Below are 16418 nucleotides of genomic sequence, written 5' to 3' on the forward strand. Positions count from 1 at the left end.
TTCCATTGTAGCAGAATCCTTCGCCGGGCTACTAGGGACGCAAAGGCCAGCACACCGGCCTCTTTCGCCTCCTGCACTCCCGGCTCTACCCCAACCCCAAAGATCGCGAGTCCCCATCCTGGCTTGACCCTGGATCTCACCACCCTTGACACCGTCCTCGCCACCCCCTTCCAGAACTCCTCCAATGCCGGGCATGCCCAGAACATATGGGCATGGTTCGCTGGACTCCCCGAGCACCTGACACACCTATCTTCACCCCCAAAGAACCTACTCATCCTCGTCCCAGTCATCTGGGCCCTATGCAGCACCTTGAATTGAATGAGGCTAAGCCGCGCACACGAGGAGGAAGAATTAACCCTCTCCAGGGCATCAGCCCATGTCCCGTCTTCGATCTGTTCCCCCAGTTCCCCCTCCCACTTGGTTTTCAGCTCCTCTACTGACGCCTCTTCCACCTCCTGCATAAGCTTGTAGATATCGGATATCTTCCCCTCTCCGACCCAGACCCCCGAAAGCACCCTGTCACTCACCCCCCTCGCGGGAAGCGCAGGGAATCCCTCCACCTGCCGTCTAGCAAATGCCTTTACCTGCAGATACCTGAACATGTTTCCCGGGGGGAGCCCAAATTTCTGCTCCAACTCCCCCAGGCTCGCAAACCTCCCGTCGATAAACAGGTCCCTCAGCTGTCTAATGCCCGCTCCGTACCATCCCTGAAATCCCCCATCCATGTTCCCCAGGACGAACCTATGGTTCCCCCTTAACGGAGCCTCCATCGAGCCCCCCACTTCTCCCCTTTAAAATAATTTTTATTCAAATTTTTCAACAACAAATTTTCTCCCAACAGTTAAAGTAAACAAGGTGTAAAGCTAAACAGAAACCGGAAAAGAAATTCCCCCCAATATAAAGTAATAAGTTAATAACTAATAACAAAAGAAGAAAGAAGAAAATAACAAACACACCGTCGCAAAAACAAACCCCCTTAACAAACCCCGAACCCCCCCCCCCGGGTTGCTGCTGAGACTGACCACCGGCTTCAGTAAGTTCTTAATGAGCAGTGTCACCTACCATGTACAGACAGAAAGACCTGCCAACTCAGCTTTCCCCCACCCCCTGCAAATCGTACCCTTCAAAGTGGCCCAGGGGTGTGATGCAGCTGGGGAATTGGCACACCATCCAGCAGGGCTATCTGAGCTGAAATTCTAGCCCCAGGAATGAATTGGGAAAGTCACCCCTTCTAACTGTAACTGATATGTTCTGATCTGCAGACTTTACAGTTCCTGTTGGGACTGAATAATATAAATTGCTTTCTTGATTGAACACTTAGGGCAGGATTCTCCCAGCCCTGCGCCGGCCCGGAGAATCCTCGCGAACGGGCCACGCCGCCCCGACGCCGGCATGCGTTTCTCCGCAGTGCGGAGAATCTGCGCCATTGGCGCCAGCGTGGTTGGCGCTGGCCACTCTACGCGGCCGGCCTGCCGATCCTCCGGCCCAGATGGGCCCAGCGGCCGTAGGAAAAGAGCCAAGTCCCGCCGGCGCTGTTTGAACCTGCCCTGGGCCGGCGGGACCTTGGCTTGTAAGGGTTGGGTGGCAGCCTGTGGGGGGGAGAGGGGGTCTAACCCCGGGGGAGGGGGGGGGCCTCCGATGTGGCCTGGCCCACGATCGGGACCCACCGATCGGCGGACCGGCCTCTGTGGCCGGGGGCCTCCTTTCCTACGCGCCGTCCCCTGTAGCCCTGCGCCATGTTGCGTTGGGGCCGGTGCATTCAAGGAGGCCACTGCGCATGTGCGCGTTGGCGCCACTGTGCATGTCCTAGTTGGCGCCGGCGCAACTGCGCATGCACAGAACTCGCGGCGCACAGTTCACGCCGGGATCTGCAGCTGGAGTGGTGCGAACCGTTCCAGCGCCGTGCTGGCCCCCTGTAGGGGCCAGAATTAGACGTGGGAGCGGCCCGTTCTCACCGTCGTAAAACATGACAGCGTTTACGACGGCGTGGACACTCTGCCGCGTGTTTGGAGAATCCCGCCCTTAGTGTCCTAGTAGATTATGAATGTGCCCTTTTTAATCTCTGAATAGCAATGCACTGGCACCACACCTGAACTCAAATATTAACGTTTGCATCACATGAACTTAATTACGTGATGCTTCCAAGTTTTTGTTTAACTATTAACGGCACATGTCAATATTTGCATTTTCTCACAAGTAGAATATTTTCTGTGGTTGGTATTTTAAAGGTCATATTCAAAACTCACCATCTGTGTATATACTGCAAAATAAATTTTACATGAACTAGAACTTTACTTTAGGCCTGAATTTGCCAGCCACATGATGCATTCATTTTCTGCATTGAGTTATGAGGACTGCCACATATAAATTGGTATGATTGTGCTAAAAATGGACAAAATGTTTTGTAATGAAGATGGTGCAGTAAAGCTGCAACCTTCAAAACATGAAAACTGCTGGAACAACAATTACACCAATGGTGAAACTTTAAGCTGTAATTAATTTGTGGTTACTGTTTACAGTTCAACAATTCAGCGCTGTGCGTGTTAAATAAATTAATTGGAATTAAGGTTATGGGAGAATAATGTTTAAGTACTACAGGCAAATGGTTCACTGGGTTCTTTCACAAAAACGAAAGATTGCGAATCGTTCTGTTTTGGCACAAGTTGTCTTTATGATGTAACCACTGAAGATTGCAATAATTTAATTAAAGCAGTTTACTCCTGATAATTCCAAAGGTCATTTATTGGCCTAAAATAAATGTCAAATTCTCCAATGAATTTGAAGAGTAGAAGCAAAGTGGGCATTCAGGGGATAGCATCTCTCTGTATGTTAATTGGTAGAATGAGAGCTCAGTTGAAATATTGATCTTTGCTTCAGAGTGCTTAGATTTCTGAGTCAAATATATCTCAGTTGTCATTTTGAAATGCATGATGTCGACTGTGGATCATCATGAAAGTGTATGTGTTCTCTGCTAGTCAGGGGGTCTATATGGTAAGCATTGTATCCTCGTGTCAGGCACTGGGGTAATGTCTGCTCTAGTTCAAGGAATATTTATTGAGGTCAAAGTGTTTCATCAAATGACTGTGACAGCCCTGGCAGTCACCTCCTTTCCACTGAAATGAACAATGTTGTGATCTTTGTTCTGATGGCAAAGTGAGTCATTGGAACTGCATTATGTTGCAAATGAAAGTCCAGAAAATATGATCTATGGATAAAATAACTATTTGAAGACTCGTATGTCAGAGAATAATGGGAAATGCTAGCATCCAGTTTGTGTGGAAAGCATTTCAATGTACTCCCATGGCCTAACCTTTTTGGAGAGATGGTTCAAGGATCTTTTCGTCACAAAGGCTTTTTTTTCCTTAAAAAAAAAAGAACAATGAACTTTTGAAAACAGTTGTTGTAGACCTTAAAAACTGAGAAAAGCAGAGATGTTTATTTTGCCTTTTTCTTCCAACAGTGCAAATCTGATGATAAATTTGTCTTGGCAGAGCACATGGACAAGATTAATAGGTACTTTACAATAAGGGATGCTATTCTTGTATTTGGATGCAACTGAGAGTCACAGCTACTGTGTAATACTTGTATTACTCGAACTCTTCAAAGACCTTGATAAAAATAATTTCAGTTTTGGCATATTTGGGCAGCACGGTAGCATTGTGGATAGCACAATTGTTTCACAGCTCCAGTGTCCCAGGTTCGATTCCGGCTTGGGTCACTGTCTGTGCGGAGTCTGCACATCCTCCCAGTGTGTGCGTGGGTTTCCACCGGGTGCTCCAGTTTCCTCCCACAGTCCAAAGATGTGCAGGTTAGGTGGATTGGCCATGATAAATTGCCCTTAGTGTCCAAAATTGCCCTTGGTGTTGGGTGGGGTTACTGGGTTGTGGGGATAGGGTGGAGGTGCTGGCCTTGGGTGGGGTGCTCTTTCCAAGAGCCGGTGCAGACTCGATGGGCCGAATGGCCTCCTTCTGCACTGTAAATTCTATGATAATCTATGATGTTTAAAGTTTAGTGCCGAATGTAACCAAATACCTATACATACATGTGTGCATTATAATATGTCATTCCAATGCTCTATGCAAGTGCTGTTTTCTTGATCAATGTTAACTTGCAGTGACATGGATATTATTTAATTATTGATTTGTGTACCTTGGTTAGTTTGTTTTTTAAATTAAATTATCACCTTTCGTTTCGCTCTTGAATTCCATTCCCAGACTTTCATTGGGGATAGAGGAGAAGAAATTCAGGCTGTTTATTCATTCCATTCAAGTGTAGATGAATGTAAGAATTTTAATAGCTTGGAATGAAAGTACCTATCTGTTGTTTTTCTTCCCAGTGGTATGGAAATAGAGTATCTCACAACAGAATTTAGTAAATTGGGCCATTCCACACATTTGTCAACTTTTTTTTACTCCACGAAACACTGTTGCATCTGACAGATTTGCTTAATCTGATCATGTGGACTTTTCCATGCTTAACATCAGTGCTGCTTGAGAATGTGCCTAGAAGAACTAATTTTCAACAGACATGTGAATTTTAAACATACATGAAAGGAAGTCAGAGACTCAATTGTTAAATTTAAAGCAGTAAAAACAGATGGAGTCACCCGCTTAATGCTGTGCTTTCTTGTCATCTTTTGCAATGTGTAACTAGATGCTTAATCTGCCTGACTTTCGGGGGATAGTGGTCAGGTTCAGGGATTTACCAAGGACCTCAATGTAGGTAACCATCATCTGATCCATGTGATCTCTGTTGTGTTATGCTTCTTCATGTAGCATAAGTTGCTTCCTTGATGTATGCTCTGACAAAGGAAGGTTCAGACTTAGAGATAGGTTTCACACATTTATTGAACAGTTAACAATTCTCCTACTTGAGTTCGACTCTCCTGCTAATCTTGCTATAGTAACTCAAGTCTAACTAACCAGTCTGCTCTAAACCATGCGGTGGGTGTGATGCTTCTCATCTGCCCCTGTGCTTCTCTGTGAGTGTTGTCTGTGGAAAGAGAAAGAGCATGTGTGCCCTGTCCCTTTTATATGTGGGTTTTGTAATGCCCCCTTGTGGTAGTGTCACCTCTGGTGTCTTGACTGCCCATTGGTCGTGTCCTATTCTAAGTGTTTATTTGCTGTATGTCTGCATGTCATGACAGCTCCGGTGCTCCCTCTAGTATTTACTTAGTTGTAGTGTATTTACATTAACCCCTTGTGTATTTACAGTGATACATATCACCACAATCTCTACAAGTACACATTCCGAATGGTAAATGTCACTTTATATGTCAGGGCTGATCATGGAAATGTTCTGTTATCCCTGAAAGGATAAAGCTTTCCAGTAAACTCCGGGCTCCCGGCAGTAGCCTAATTTTATTGCGAGGACAGCCTGTGAATTAAAGCTTCAATGTAATAAAGCTGCCTTGCTAACCACGTTGGTAAAAGACACTCTGAATTGTTTCCAGAGGATATCCAAACCAGAATGCCCTCAGTCCAATTTCTGTTCTCTCCTCCATTGCGGATTTTGGCTGGAGCAACCACGGGGGCTTTTACATTTGGCTTCATTGCATCGAAGAAGAGTAAAATTTAAACGCTGAATGCTTGGAATGAAAATACCCAACTGTTGCTGCTTGACCACCACTCATACTTGTATTCAAAATATTTTTAAGCAATTTTTGATTGCATCTGGTTAACCTTTTCTTAATTTATGCAATGCTGAACTAAGTGTTTTTCATCAGTGACGACAATTTGCAATGACCTACAGCAAATTAGTTTAACATAAAAGCTTTTAGCAAGTATGGGTCAAAGTGCAAAGAAGTGGTGACATTTTGATTTGTAAATCTTCATTAACTTGGGGAGAACAGATTTAAGTACGTTATTTTGTGGGAACCTACAATGTAAGTAAACATTTTGAAGGCTAATTTGGATAGCCCCTAAAACCGGGTGCAAAGATCACAATGCATGATTAAACTATGTCTTTTCAGTATAATGTTATTGACTGCTCATTTGAATAATTTCTGCTTGCACTATCGGCATTGATCACTGGCTGGAAACAGCAGCAGGATCCCAAGATTGTAATTTTCTACCAGCACTTAAAGCCAGGCTGCACTGCTGAAAAGAGAGATGCCATGTAGCTGGAGCAGGTGCTGTCAGTTGTTCAGGAAGATCTGGAAAACAGTGTAATATGGCATAATATGGAAGAGCATATGGCTGCATTGGCAGCCTTAGAAGAGGAGATAGAAAGAAAGAGAAATCTTTGTGTCTATAGGGCTTATCATGTGAGAGTCCCTTTAAGAAAAGTGTGTTTTATCAAATGGCTGAGGTGATGTCATTGTGTGGGTGGAGCTGGAATGTGATTGTGTTTTTTACGTTTGTTTTGAGCAGGAAGCTCTTTTTGCTCTGTGTTTTAGTTAATAATAATTGCTTATTGTCACAAGTAGACTTCAATGAAGTTACTGTGAAAAGCCCCTAGTCACCACATTCTGGCGCCTGTTCGGGGAGGCCGGTACGGGAATTGAACCCACGCTGCTGGCGTTGTTCTGCATTACAAGCCAGCTATTTAGCCCACTGTGCTAAACCGGGCCCTTTGGGTTTTGCTTTCAGTTGGAGGGCTGCATTCAAACCAAGCAGATGTATACTGGTCTTCCTCTGTGTGTTAAACAAGGTGTTTAGATCACTTAATAATTTTAAAGTGATAACTGTTCTCTGTGGAGAATTCAAACCTCCTGTCTTTGTTAAAAAGTGTTTTGGCTTATGGATGTTGTTAGGAAACTTACTAAGGGTTACCTTTGGAGTACTGTGTCTTTTTGGGTGGGTTATCAATGTTGGTAATTGGTAAGATGTTTACTGTGGGTTTATAAAATGTTAACTGGGTTCATGGAATAAACATTGTTTTGTTTTTAAAATACTTTAGATCTCTGTTGCATCACACCTGTAACGTGGGCCCTTGTGCTCCCCATAACCAAAATCTATTCAAGTTGTGGGTCAGGTGAACTCCATGATATACTTTGGGGTTCTCTAAACCCTGGCCCATAACAGGCTCCAGAGGCAGGCTCAAAGGGTCACTCCCAGGAGTCAAGTGTCAAAGATGTAGATACAGATAAGCCTCACATGAGCGGACAAGGTCAGTAAATATATCTTGAAATACTGTGGTTGGGATTCTCCATCCAGCGACGCCGGAATCACACATGAGGCAAAAATCGTGGGTGGTGCAGGGTGCCCGACAGAATGCCACGTTCTGGTGCCTTGACAGTGGTGTCATTACTGTGGTGATATGCCTATGGGCCATATCACAGTTGGATGGTGTGAGACCTCCAAACAGCAGTGGCGGTACAGACCACCATGTGGTCTCAAGACCAAGGTCATGTGACCTGGGGGCCTTTTATATAAAGAGAGGCTCATCTGGCCATCTGGGGAAGAACACAAGGTTGAGGGTAATAAGATGTACATGTAACAGGTCAGTAGAAGTTGTAAGTTCCAGAGGAGTAGCAAGACGGATGATATCGTGCTCTGTATCAGATTGCCCTCCTACTGCGCAAGACACAATAAAAGGATCTTGGTTGGACAGATCAAAGTGTTTGGTGAGTTCATCTTAAAGTACAAGGGACCAAACACAACAATTGCATTCTACTCCTCAAATAGACATATAATTAACGGGCCTGACCCGATATTCTCCGGGGCCTCCGCAATGCTCTGCCTCTGCCAGGAGGAATTACTGACAGCGAGCTTCACTTGTGTTGTTAAAAATCATGAAACAGGCGCCATGGCTTCTGAGGGAGAGAGAGGAGATAGGACACGTTCCCAGAGGTGCAACCATGCGCTGTCGGTCCTGCCGCTGGCAGGTCTGGCTGTGGGGTGGTTTGTTGATCTGCCAAGGCCAGGGTGTGACAGGGGTAACCAGGGGATGAGCCGTGGGGTCGAGGTGACTCCCCCGGGGCAGAGAAGTCATCTTGCAGCGCACCCTACTGACTACCTACCATGGTCCATACAGGCGGGCACTGGATGGGGGCTGCAGAGTGTTCCACTTCATGGGTAGGGCCTGCTGGCAGGGACGGGTGCCAGGACCAGGGGCCTCCGCAGTGTCGGGCACCGACGGGGCCAGGGGTGCAGTGTGGACGGCAGAGTGCAAGGGGAATGACTGGGAATGGGAGAAGTGAGGGGGGGGGGGGTAAATGCGGGGCAGGTCTGCAATATAGGCCAGGGCCACATTGCAGCCCGGTGGACTTGGTTGGTTACGGGGGTGCGCACAGTGCTAACATATCTGCCTTTCACCCCCTACAGTCAATCAACTTCGGAATTCAAACAGGAATGGGGGGCATCATCCTAGCCGCCCAAGCCCTGGGGATGCACTGAGGCTGAATGAGCAGGAACTGCTCGGGGAAGACCCTGCAGCATTGGAGCATGCCCTAGAGGAATAGGAACCAGCCAGTGAGGATGGAGAGCCGGCCGCCAACAGGCCGAGGAGGAAGTGGTAGGAAGGCGGAGCCGCATGAGGCTTCTTGTGTGCAGGCAGTGCCTGTCATTCAAGGACCTGCTGGACCAAGCATGCGATTGAAGACTGCGGGTGAGCAGGGGGACAGTGTGACATATCTGCTGGATAATGGTGCACTTGGAACCGCGTGTTATGGGGGAGGATACCCGCTCTCGGTGGGTGTCAAAGAGACGGTCGCCCTGAATGTTTACGCCACAAGGTCCTTCCAGGCGCCGAGTGGGACCTGTCTGGGATCTCGCAGACCACCATGCACAGGCACATTCACACCGTCACGGAGGCCCTATATGCCCAGTTGGCACAAAACATCACGTTCAATGTGGGCCAAGCCCACGAGGATGTCCGGGCAGCGGGGTTTGCTGCCATTGGAATGCATGGCCCCCTACCAGCACTGGTGCATGATGGCCAGTCTTCACAAACCGAAAGGATTTCCACTCGAACGTGCAGCTGGTGTGTGACCACGAGATGCACATCATGCACATCTGTGTCCGATACCAAGACATCGTGTACGACGCCTTCATCTTGGCACTCACACACGATGGTTCCTGACACCTTCAAGGCGCAGTCTCGGGTGAGGGGTTGTCTCTTGACGACAGGGGTTTTTTCTGTGATCATGGCTGATGACGGCTATCCGGAGGCCACAGACCGACACAAAGACCTGCTGCAACGATGCCCAAGCCGCGATCAGGGGCATGATCGAGTGATGCTTCGGCATCCAGAAGATGTGGTTCGAGTGCCAGGAGGACTCTGGAGGGGTCTTCCAGCAGAACACTAAGAGAGTCTCCCACACCGTGGTGGCCTGCTCTGTCCTCCACAACATCGGAGAAGGATGAATGCCAGGCCTCGTCCGACGAGGAGGATGCGGAGGAGAGCAAGGATGGGCAGGACATGTGACCTGGGCAGGTATAGGAGGCCGCACAACCTATGCGCCAGGGCAACCTATGCGCCAGGGCAGGCACGCACGGGATGCTCTAATCGCCTCCAGGTTCACTGACAAGGGGGTCTGGCCGACGGTATGGACATCCCATCCACCACTGCCTGGCTAACCATACCAGCCCATTAACAGCCATCCTACACAAAATACACCCCCCCCCCCCCCCCCCCCCCCCAATCCCCTACAGCTCCCTCCATGATTCCTACATAGAATTATAGAATTTACAGTGCAGAAGGAGGCAATTCGGCCCATCGAGTCTGCACCGGCCCTTGGAAAGAGCACCCTACCCAACCCCATACCTTTACCCAACCCCATCCAACCCTCTACCCAACCCCATCCAATCCTCTACCTCCACTCTCTCGCCACGCTTCCACCCTATCCCCGTAACCCCACCTAGCCATTTTTGGACACTAAGGGCAATTTAGCATAGCCAGTCCATCTAACCTGCACATCTTTGGACTGTGGGAGGAAACCGGAGCACCCGGAGGAAACCCACGCAAACACAGGGAGAACGTGCAGACTCCGCACAGACAGTGACCCAAGCCGGAAATCGAACCTGGGACCCTGGAGCTGTGAATCAACTGTGCTAACCACAGTGCTACCGTATCGCCCCTAATTGCCTACCTCTGGGTTCGGGCTGGGTTGGCAGTAAAAGTGGGTCTGATCCATGGGATGGAGGACGATGACATCCCGCTCTGCGATGAGGTCTTGCCCACAGTAGCATTTTCCACCGTCCACCTGGGTGATCCCAGCATGTGAGCTGATCATTCCATAACATGGTCTCGCCGAACCCTGGGGTGGCAGAGGTGGAGATGGGGTTGGGGGAGGGGTATGGTACCCGGGAAATATGCGGTCTCCAACTTGGGGTTCCGGCCCACGACCACGTCCACCGTATACCCATCTCCCCCACCCCCCGTCCCGCACCCCCAGCGCCACCTCTGCAAACCACTCTTGCCAACCGTTCACCTCCACCCAGCCCCCAGCACCCCCTCTGCAACTGGCCCAGCTCAGCCCATTCCTCATATCCTTCTAAACTATCACCGAGGCAGGTTGGAACTTTTGTGGACATGTGATCATTTAACAAAGAATAAATGAACATCAATATAAAGATCTGTACCCTTGCTCCTAATGCCATCTTAATTGGTGTCTAGCTTTCTGGCCTTATGGACCCTAATGATACGTCGAGGTGGATCCCCACGCGACACCATAAGTGGAGGTGGCCTGCTGCGAATCTCGCCCTGTGACATGGGCCCCCTTTGGCGGCCGTCCTCTAGAGCGACCAGGCATGGATGGGTCCAGCTATTGTCTGGCTTCCCAGGTGACATGTTGCCAGCCTGTTCTGCCTACTGCCCATCAGATGCGCCAGGGACAGGAAAGGGGTTGGGGTATGTCTGAGGTGCTGTGGGGTTCCAGCACCTATCCTGCAGGAGCCGCCGGCTTGTTCCCCGTCACCACCTCCTCCCTCGGAATGCCCGATGGCCCCTGGGTGACTCAGTGGGATGGGGGTGCAACCGGAGCGAACTCCTAGGGCTCCCCCGTCACCTGGTGCCGCCAGTCCTGGAGGCCCGCTCTCATGTTGACCAGGGTCTCCATGCTTGTGGCCATGGAGTACAGGGACTAGATCACCTTTCTGTTTGACTATGCCACATCACTCAGTGACTGTGCCATATTCCTCTGGGGCTGGCGCAGGTCAGCCAAAACCCGGCCAATGCCGACGTTGTCCTGACCCATAATCTGTTGTGACTGGGCCAAGCTCTGGACTGCTGCTGCAATATCCAGGTGGCTCTGGTACATAGCTGCCTATGACAGGCCAGCCTTGCCCAGTGCCTCGGTCGCCACCTGCACAGTGTTCACCAGAGCCTGGGATCATGACCTGTGGGCAATACCTTCACCTCCAAGGTCTCCACCGTGGATGCCACCATTACAGTGTTAGCCTGGGTGGAATGCATTGTTGGCACCACCCCCTGCCCATGCAGATGGTTGGACCCCCCCAACTGCACCTGCAGGCACGAGTTGTTTGTTGACAAGCCCTCATGTAGTCCCTGGCTCTGTGACTGCATCTTTATTATCGATGCGACCACCTTTTCCGGAAGTCAGAGACCCGTCTGAATCTCAGCTAATCCCTGGGGTCGGGCCACCTCCGACTGTCCGCCCCCTCGGTGGCCCCTACCTCCACCTGATGTACCTCTGTGCATGTGTGGTGCGCATCAGATGGTGGACAGTGTGGGAGACAGCTGTGACGGGAAATCAGTATCGTCCCCGGACTGTGCTCCAGGTGTCTCGGGCTTGTGTTTGGGGCTCTCTTCAGTGTCTGTGTTCTCCTCTTTGCTGGTATCAGCTCGTGGTTGGGGTCGGGGATGGGGGACACCTGAAGGGCCCGCCTCGGGCCAGGTGATCCTGCAAGCCACAAGACATGACACACGATTGAGTTGCGAGTTGGGGTCGTGGTGTGGGGTTGGCAGGGGTGAGGTAGGGGCGATAAGGGGGGTATGGGGTGGTGGTGGAGCCATGCATGCCATGGAAAACCACAATGCTGCAGGGCCTTACTTGGTTGCCCGTGCCAACCTCTACCTCAGCAACTACCCTCTCTCTGGGCCCACAGACCAGGTCCAGTGCCCGCCGCTCCACTGCGGTGAGAGGCCGCAGGTCCGATGGTCCCCCTCCGTTTTTTCCCCTCTCTCTGCAGTTATGCGCCGCCTTCTAGAGGGAGAGAGTGGAAAGAAGACAGTGCTAGATAGACGGACATGGGCTGCACAAGTGGTGGGCAACCGGTGGTCTTCGTGGCCAGGGCACCCTGCCATGGCGGCTGATATGGGTGGTGGCATGTGCTGCAGCGTGGGAGGTGCGCACACTGCTGGCAGGTATGGGGAGGGGTTACGGGTGTGTGGGACAAGGGTTGGTGCTAGGGGCATGGTGCTGCCTACTCACGCTTGCCATTGTGAGGAGGTTGTGCAGCTTCATCCGGCACTTCTTCTGCCACCTGCGCCGAGGCCCAGTGTACGGTAGCGGATGGCAGCCTCCTTACCACCCCTCTACGAAGTCCAGCAAGGTCCCTCAGCTTTGCATCCACAAACGGGGGTGCCACTCTTCATGCTGTCATCTTCTTGGCTGGAATGAGTATATGTGGGGAGTGGAGTGCAAATGTACAGCTGTAGCTTGTGATCTTCTCAAGTGTCAACCCTGACCCCGGTGAATCGGATACCGTTTTTCATTGGAATCGTTTCTGTTCCACATGACGTCGGTGCTAGCCCATTAACAGCTCATAAATTGCTCTGGGGCAGGTGCCAATTTAGGTGTCGTAGAAGTCCACCGACTCAATCTTGGCGACAACACTTAGTTTATGAAACTGAGAATCCCGCTCCATAAACTGCCTCGCCTTAGCTACTGCTCAAATCACCACATCACTAGAAACCCATTCATTTATCAACAATCTCTATCAATCCGGTCATATATCCAAGTCATATACTACACCTCAACCTCTCGCACTTTGCATTGCTTCAGGTCTCAGGTCCACATTGCACAGGTTTCACTCGCTGCCAGCTATTCAAGCATGACACCTACATCATCAAAGCAGATTGCACCATACTCGCTTGCATATTTCCCCCTCTCTATCAGGACAAAATGGTGTACAATCAAAGGCAACTGAAGCAAACTGGAGGAGGACAGGCACACCTGCATGTTCTAACCCCATGGAGGGGTTATTATTCACCATTATTATTATTGGCCATTATTCGGATATCCATATTCTGGGGCTATTCCACCAATCAGGCTGAAACTCTGAACGTTGATGGTCTCCTCATACCTAATCCTCCAAAAATGTGCAGGTTAGATGGATGGCCATTCTAAATTGTCCCTTGGTGTCCAATGGTTACAGGTGTCGTGGTCGCTAACTACCCAGCATTCAGAACAGCGACCACGACGCCACACAACCCTGACATGGCAATCTCTGCAAGACGTGCCAGATCATCGACATGGGTACCACCATTACACACGAGAACATCACCCACCAGGAACGCGGTACATACTCGTGCGACTCGGCCAATGTTGTCTGCCTCAGACGCTGCAGGAAAGGATGTCATGAAGGATGTCATTGGCGAGATCATGCAGACGCTGCGAGAACGGATGAACAGACATTGCACGACAATCGCCAGGCAGGAATGTTTCCTTCCAGTCGGGGAACACTTTGGCAGTCAAGGGCATTCAGCCTCTGATTTCCGGGTAAGCGTTCTCCAAGGCGGCCTTCAGGACGTGCGACAACGCAAAATCGCCGAACAGAAACTTATAGCCAAGTTCCGCACACGTGAGTACAACCTCAACCGGGACCTGGGATTCATGTCACATTACATTTATCCCCCACCATCTGGCCTGGGCTTGCGAAATCCTACCAACTGTCCTGGCTTGAGACAATTCACACCTCTTTAACCTGGGGTTACCCCTATATCTGGATCTGTAAAGACTTAATTACCTGCAAATGCTCGCATTCAAAGCATTGTCTTGCATCTTTGACTTTGTCGATATATATGTTTCTGGAACATACCTCTTCATTCACCTGAGGAAGGAGCAGTGCTCCGAAAGCTAGTGATTTGAAACAAATCTGTTGGACTTTAACCTGGTGTTTTAAGACTTCTTACTGTAATCACCCCAGTCCAATGCCGGCATCTCCTCATCTTAGCCAAGATAGTTGGCGATGTTTGGGGTTTCAGAGAAGCCGGAGCTCGTGGAGAGGAGGAAGGCCGATGTCTTGGCCTTCGCCTCTCTGATTGCACGGCGGCGAATTTTACTGGAGTGGCGGTCGGCATCGCCACCGGGCGTAGCGGCTTGGTTAGGTGACCTGTACAGCTTCCTGCAGTTAGAGAAGATAAAGTATGAGCTATGGGGCTCAGCAAAGGGGTTTGAGAAAAGGTGGGGGATGTTTGTGACTGTGTTTGAGGAGCTGTTCGTCGCAGGTCGGCGGAGGGGGGTGAAAATGGGGCAAAATCTGTACAGACTGTATAGTTGATTGTTGGGAAGTATGTCCCATTTATTTGCTGTAATCTGTTTTCATATATGTTTGTCATAAAATACATTTTTTTTAAAAAGAGAAAGATGGCGGAGGGGTAGAGAATGCTGATGGGTATGCACAAGATGATGCTTGGCACATTGCAAATCCTTCTAGAAAACTTAGTCAATGTCAAGGAACACAGAGGACTACATTACCAACACAGAATCCTATGTTTCAGTAAGGCCACCTCTCATTCTTATGAACTCCTATGAATATGGACCCAACCTGCTATATCTTTCCTCATGAGGCAACCCCTTCATCCCAGAAATTAACCTTCTCTGAACAGCCTCCGATGCAAGTTTATTTTTCTTTAAGTAAGAACAAAACTATAGACAATATTCTCGATGTGGTTTCACCAATGCCCTCTCCCGACCTTCATCTTTCTTGCAATAAGCGCTAACATGCCATTTATTTTCCTAATTACTTGCTGTCCCTGCATGTCGACCGTTTGTAATTCATCTACAAAGACACCCATTCTGCAATCTCCCTCCATTTAAATAATCTGCTTTTCTATTCTTCCCACAACCGTGGACAATCTCTCATTTTCTCACATTATATGCCACTTCCAACTTATTTTTGCTCACTTAACCCATCTATTTCCTTTATGCAGATTTTGGGTGGAATTTAATGCTTTTTCATGAGTAATGTTTGGAGGCAGGGGGCATTTAATCAGATGGGAGTGTACCGGGGCAGCATATTATGGACTTCCTGCCACTGGCCTGATTAAGTCCAGAGCAGCAAGGCTCATGGATGGCCTCACCTGGGACCTTGGCAATGTGATGCAGCAGTGCTAACCTCTGCGCCACTGTGCTGCCCTCAGTGGCATGGTTCTAAGCTTGTCTGCAAAATCTTGGATATTGTGTCAAAAAAGGAGGCCAGTATCCAGAAGCTTAGGACAAGACCAAAACACATTAATGTGGTTAGCCGGTGTAAGTGGACAGCAGTCACACTTGTTCTCCATGCTTTGAAAGAATTCACTCATCCTTGCGTTCTTCCAGTGCATTCTATGTAGCAATTTGAACTGAACCAAACTCAGTCTGGTACAGAATGAAGTGGAATTTACCCTGTTGAGGGCTTCTCTCCAACCTCCTCCGTAAGCGCAGAGCCTAGTTCCTCCATCCATTTCTCATATACTCTAGTCAAAGCAGCAGGATCCAAATTTGACCCTTTCTCCTCCCTGTGCCAAGGACAGTTACATTTCCAGCAAGGAAGAAGGGATGAGGCCAGGGAGAAGAACGAAGAAACTTACATGAGAAATCGCGAATTTGAAAGAAATGGAAATGGTTGGGACTAGACAGCTGGTATCTGTCTAAGTTTTTCAAGGCTGGCAAAGCTTCCATCTTGTACCTGCATGTCGACCTTTTGTAATTCATCTACAAAGACACCCATTCTGCAGTCTCTCCCCATTTAAATAATCTGCTTTTCTATTCTTCCCACAACCGTGGACAATCTCCCATTTTCTCACATTATATGCCACTTCCAACTTCTTTTTGCTCACTTAACCCATCTATTCCCTTTATGCAGATTTTGGGTGGAATTTAATGCTTTTCCATGAGTAATTTTCGGAGGCAGGGGGCATTTAATCAGATGGGAGTGTACCGGGACAGCTCTCCAGGACCTGATTGATGGATCCAAGCCCGAAGGCACGGAGAGGTGATTGTCACATAGAACATACAGTGCAGAAGGAGGCCATTCGGCCCATCGAGTCTGCACCGACCCACTTAAGCCCTCACTTCCTCCCTATCCCCGTAACCTAATAACCCCTTCTAACCTTTTTTGGTCACTAAGGGCAATTTATCATGGCCAATCCACCTAACCGGCAAGTCTTTGGACTGTGGGAGGAAACCGGAGCACCCAGAGAAAACCCACGCAGACACGGGGGGAACCAGAGGCTGGTTTAGCTCACTTGGCCAAATCGCTGGCTTTTAAAGCAGACCAAGCAGGCCAGCAGCACGGTTCGATTCCCGT

At 49.2% G+C, this 16418-nt stretch overlaps 1 protein-coding gene across 2 annotated transcripts in view; it reads left to right on the forward strand.

The window, feature by feature from the left end:
• Positions 1–16418, forward strand: part of hibch (3-hydroxyisobutyryl-CoA hydrolase) — a 234870-nt gene that overhangs the window by 187633 nt on the left and 30819 nt on the right. For both annotated transcript variants that reach the window (XM_038789153.1, XM_038789152.1), the window contains exon 10: positions 3461–3513. In XM_038789153.1, the coding sequence (XP_038645081.1) occupies positions 3461–3513 (53 nt within the window). The remainder of the gene's footprint in view (positions 1–3460; positions 3514–16418) is intronic.

The sequence above is a fragment of the Scyliorhinus canicula genome, chromosome 2 (assembly GCF_902713615.1).
Source record: "Scyliorhinus canicula chromosome 2, sScyCan1.1, whole genome shotgun sequence".
NCBI lineage: Eukaryota > Metazoa > Chordata > Chondrichthyes > Carcharhiniformes > Scyliorhinidae > Scyliorhinus > Scyliorhinus canicula.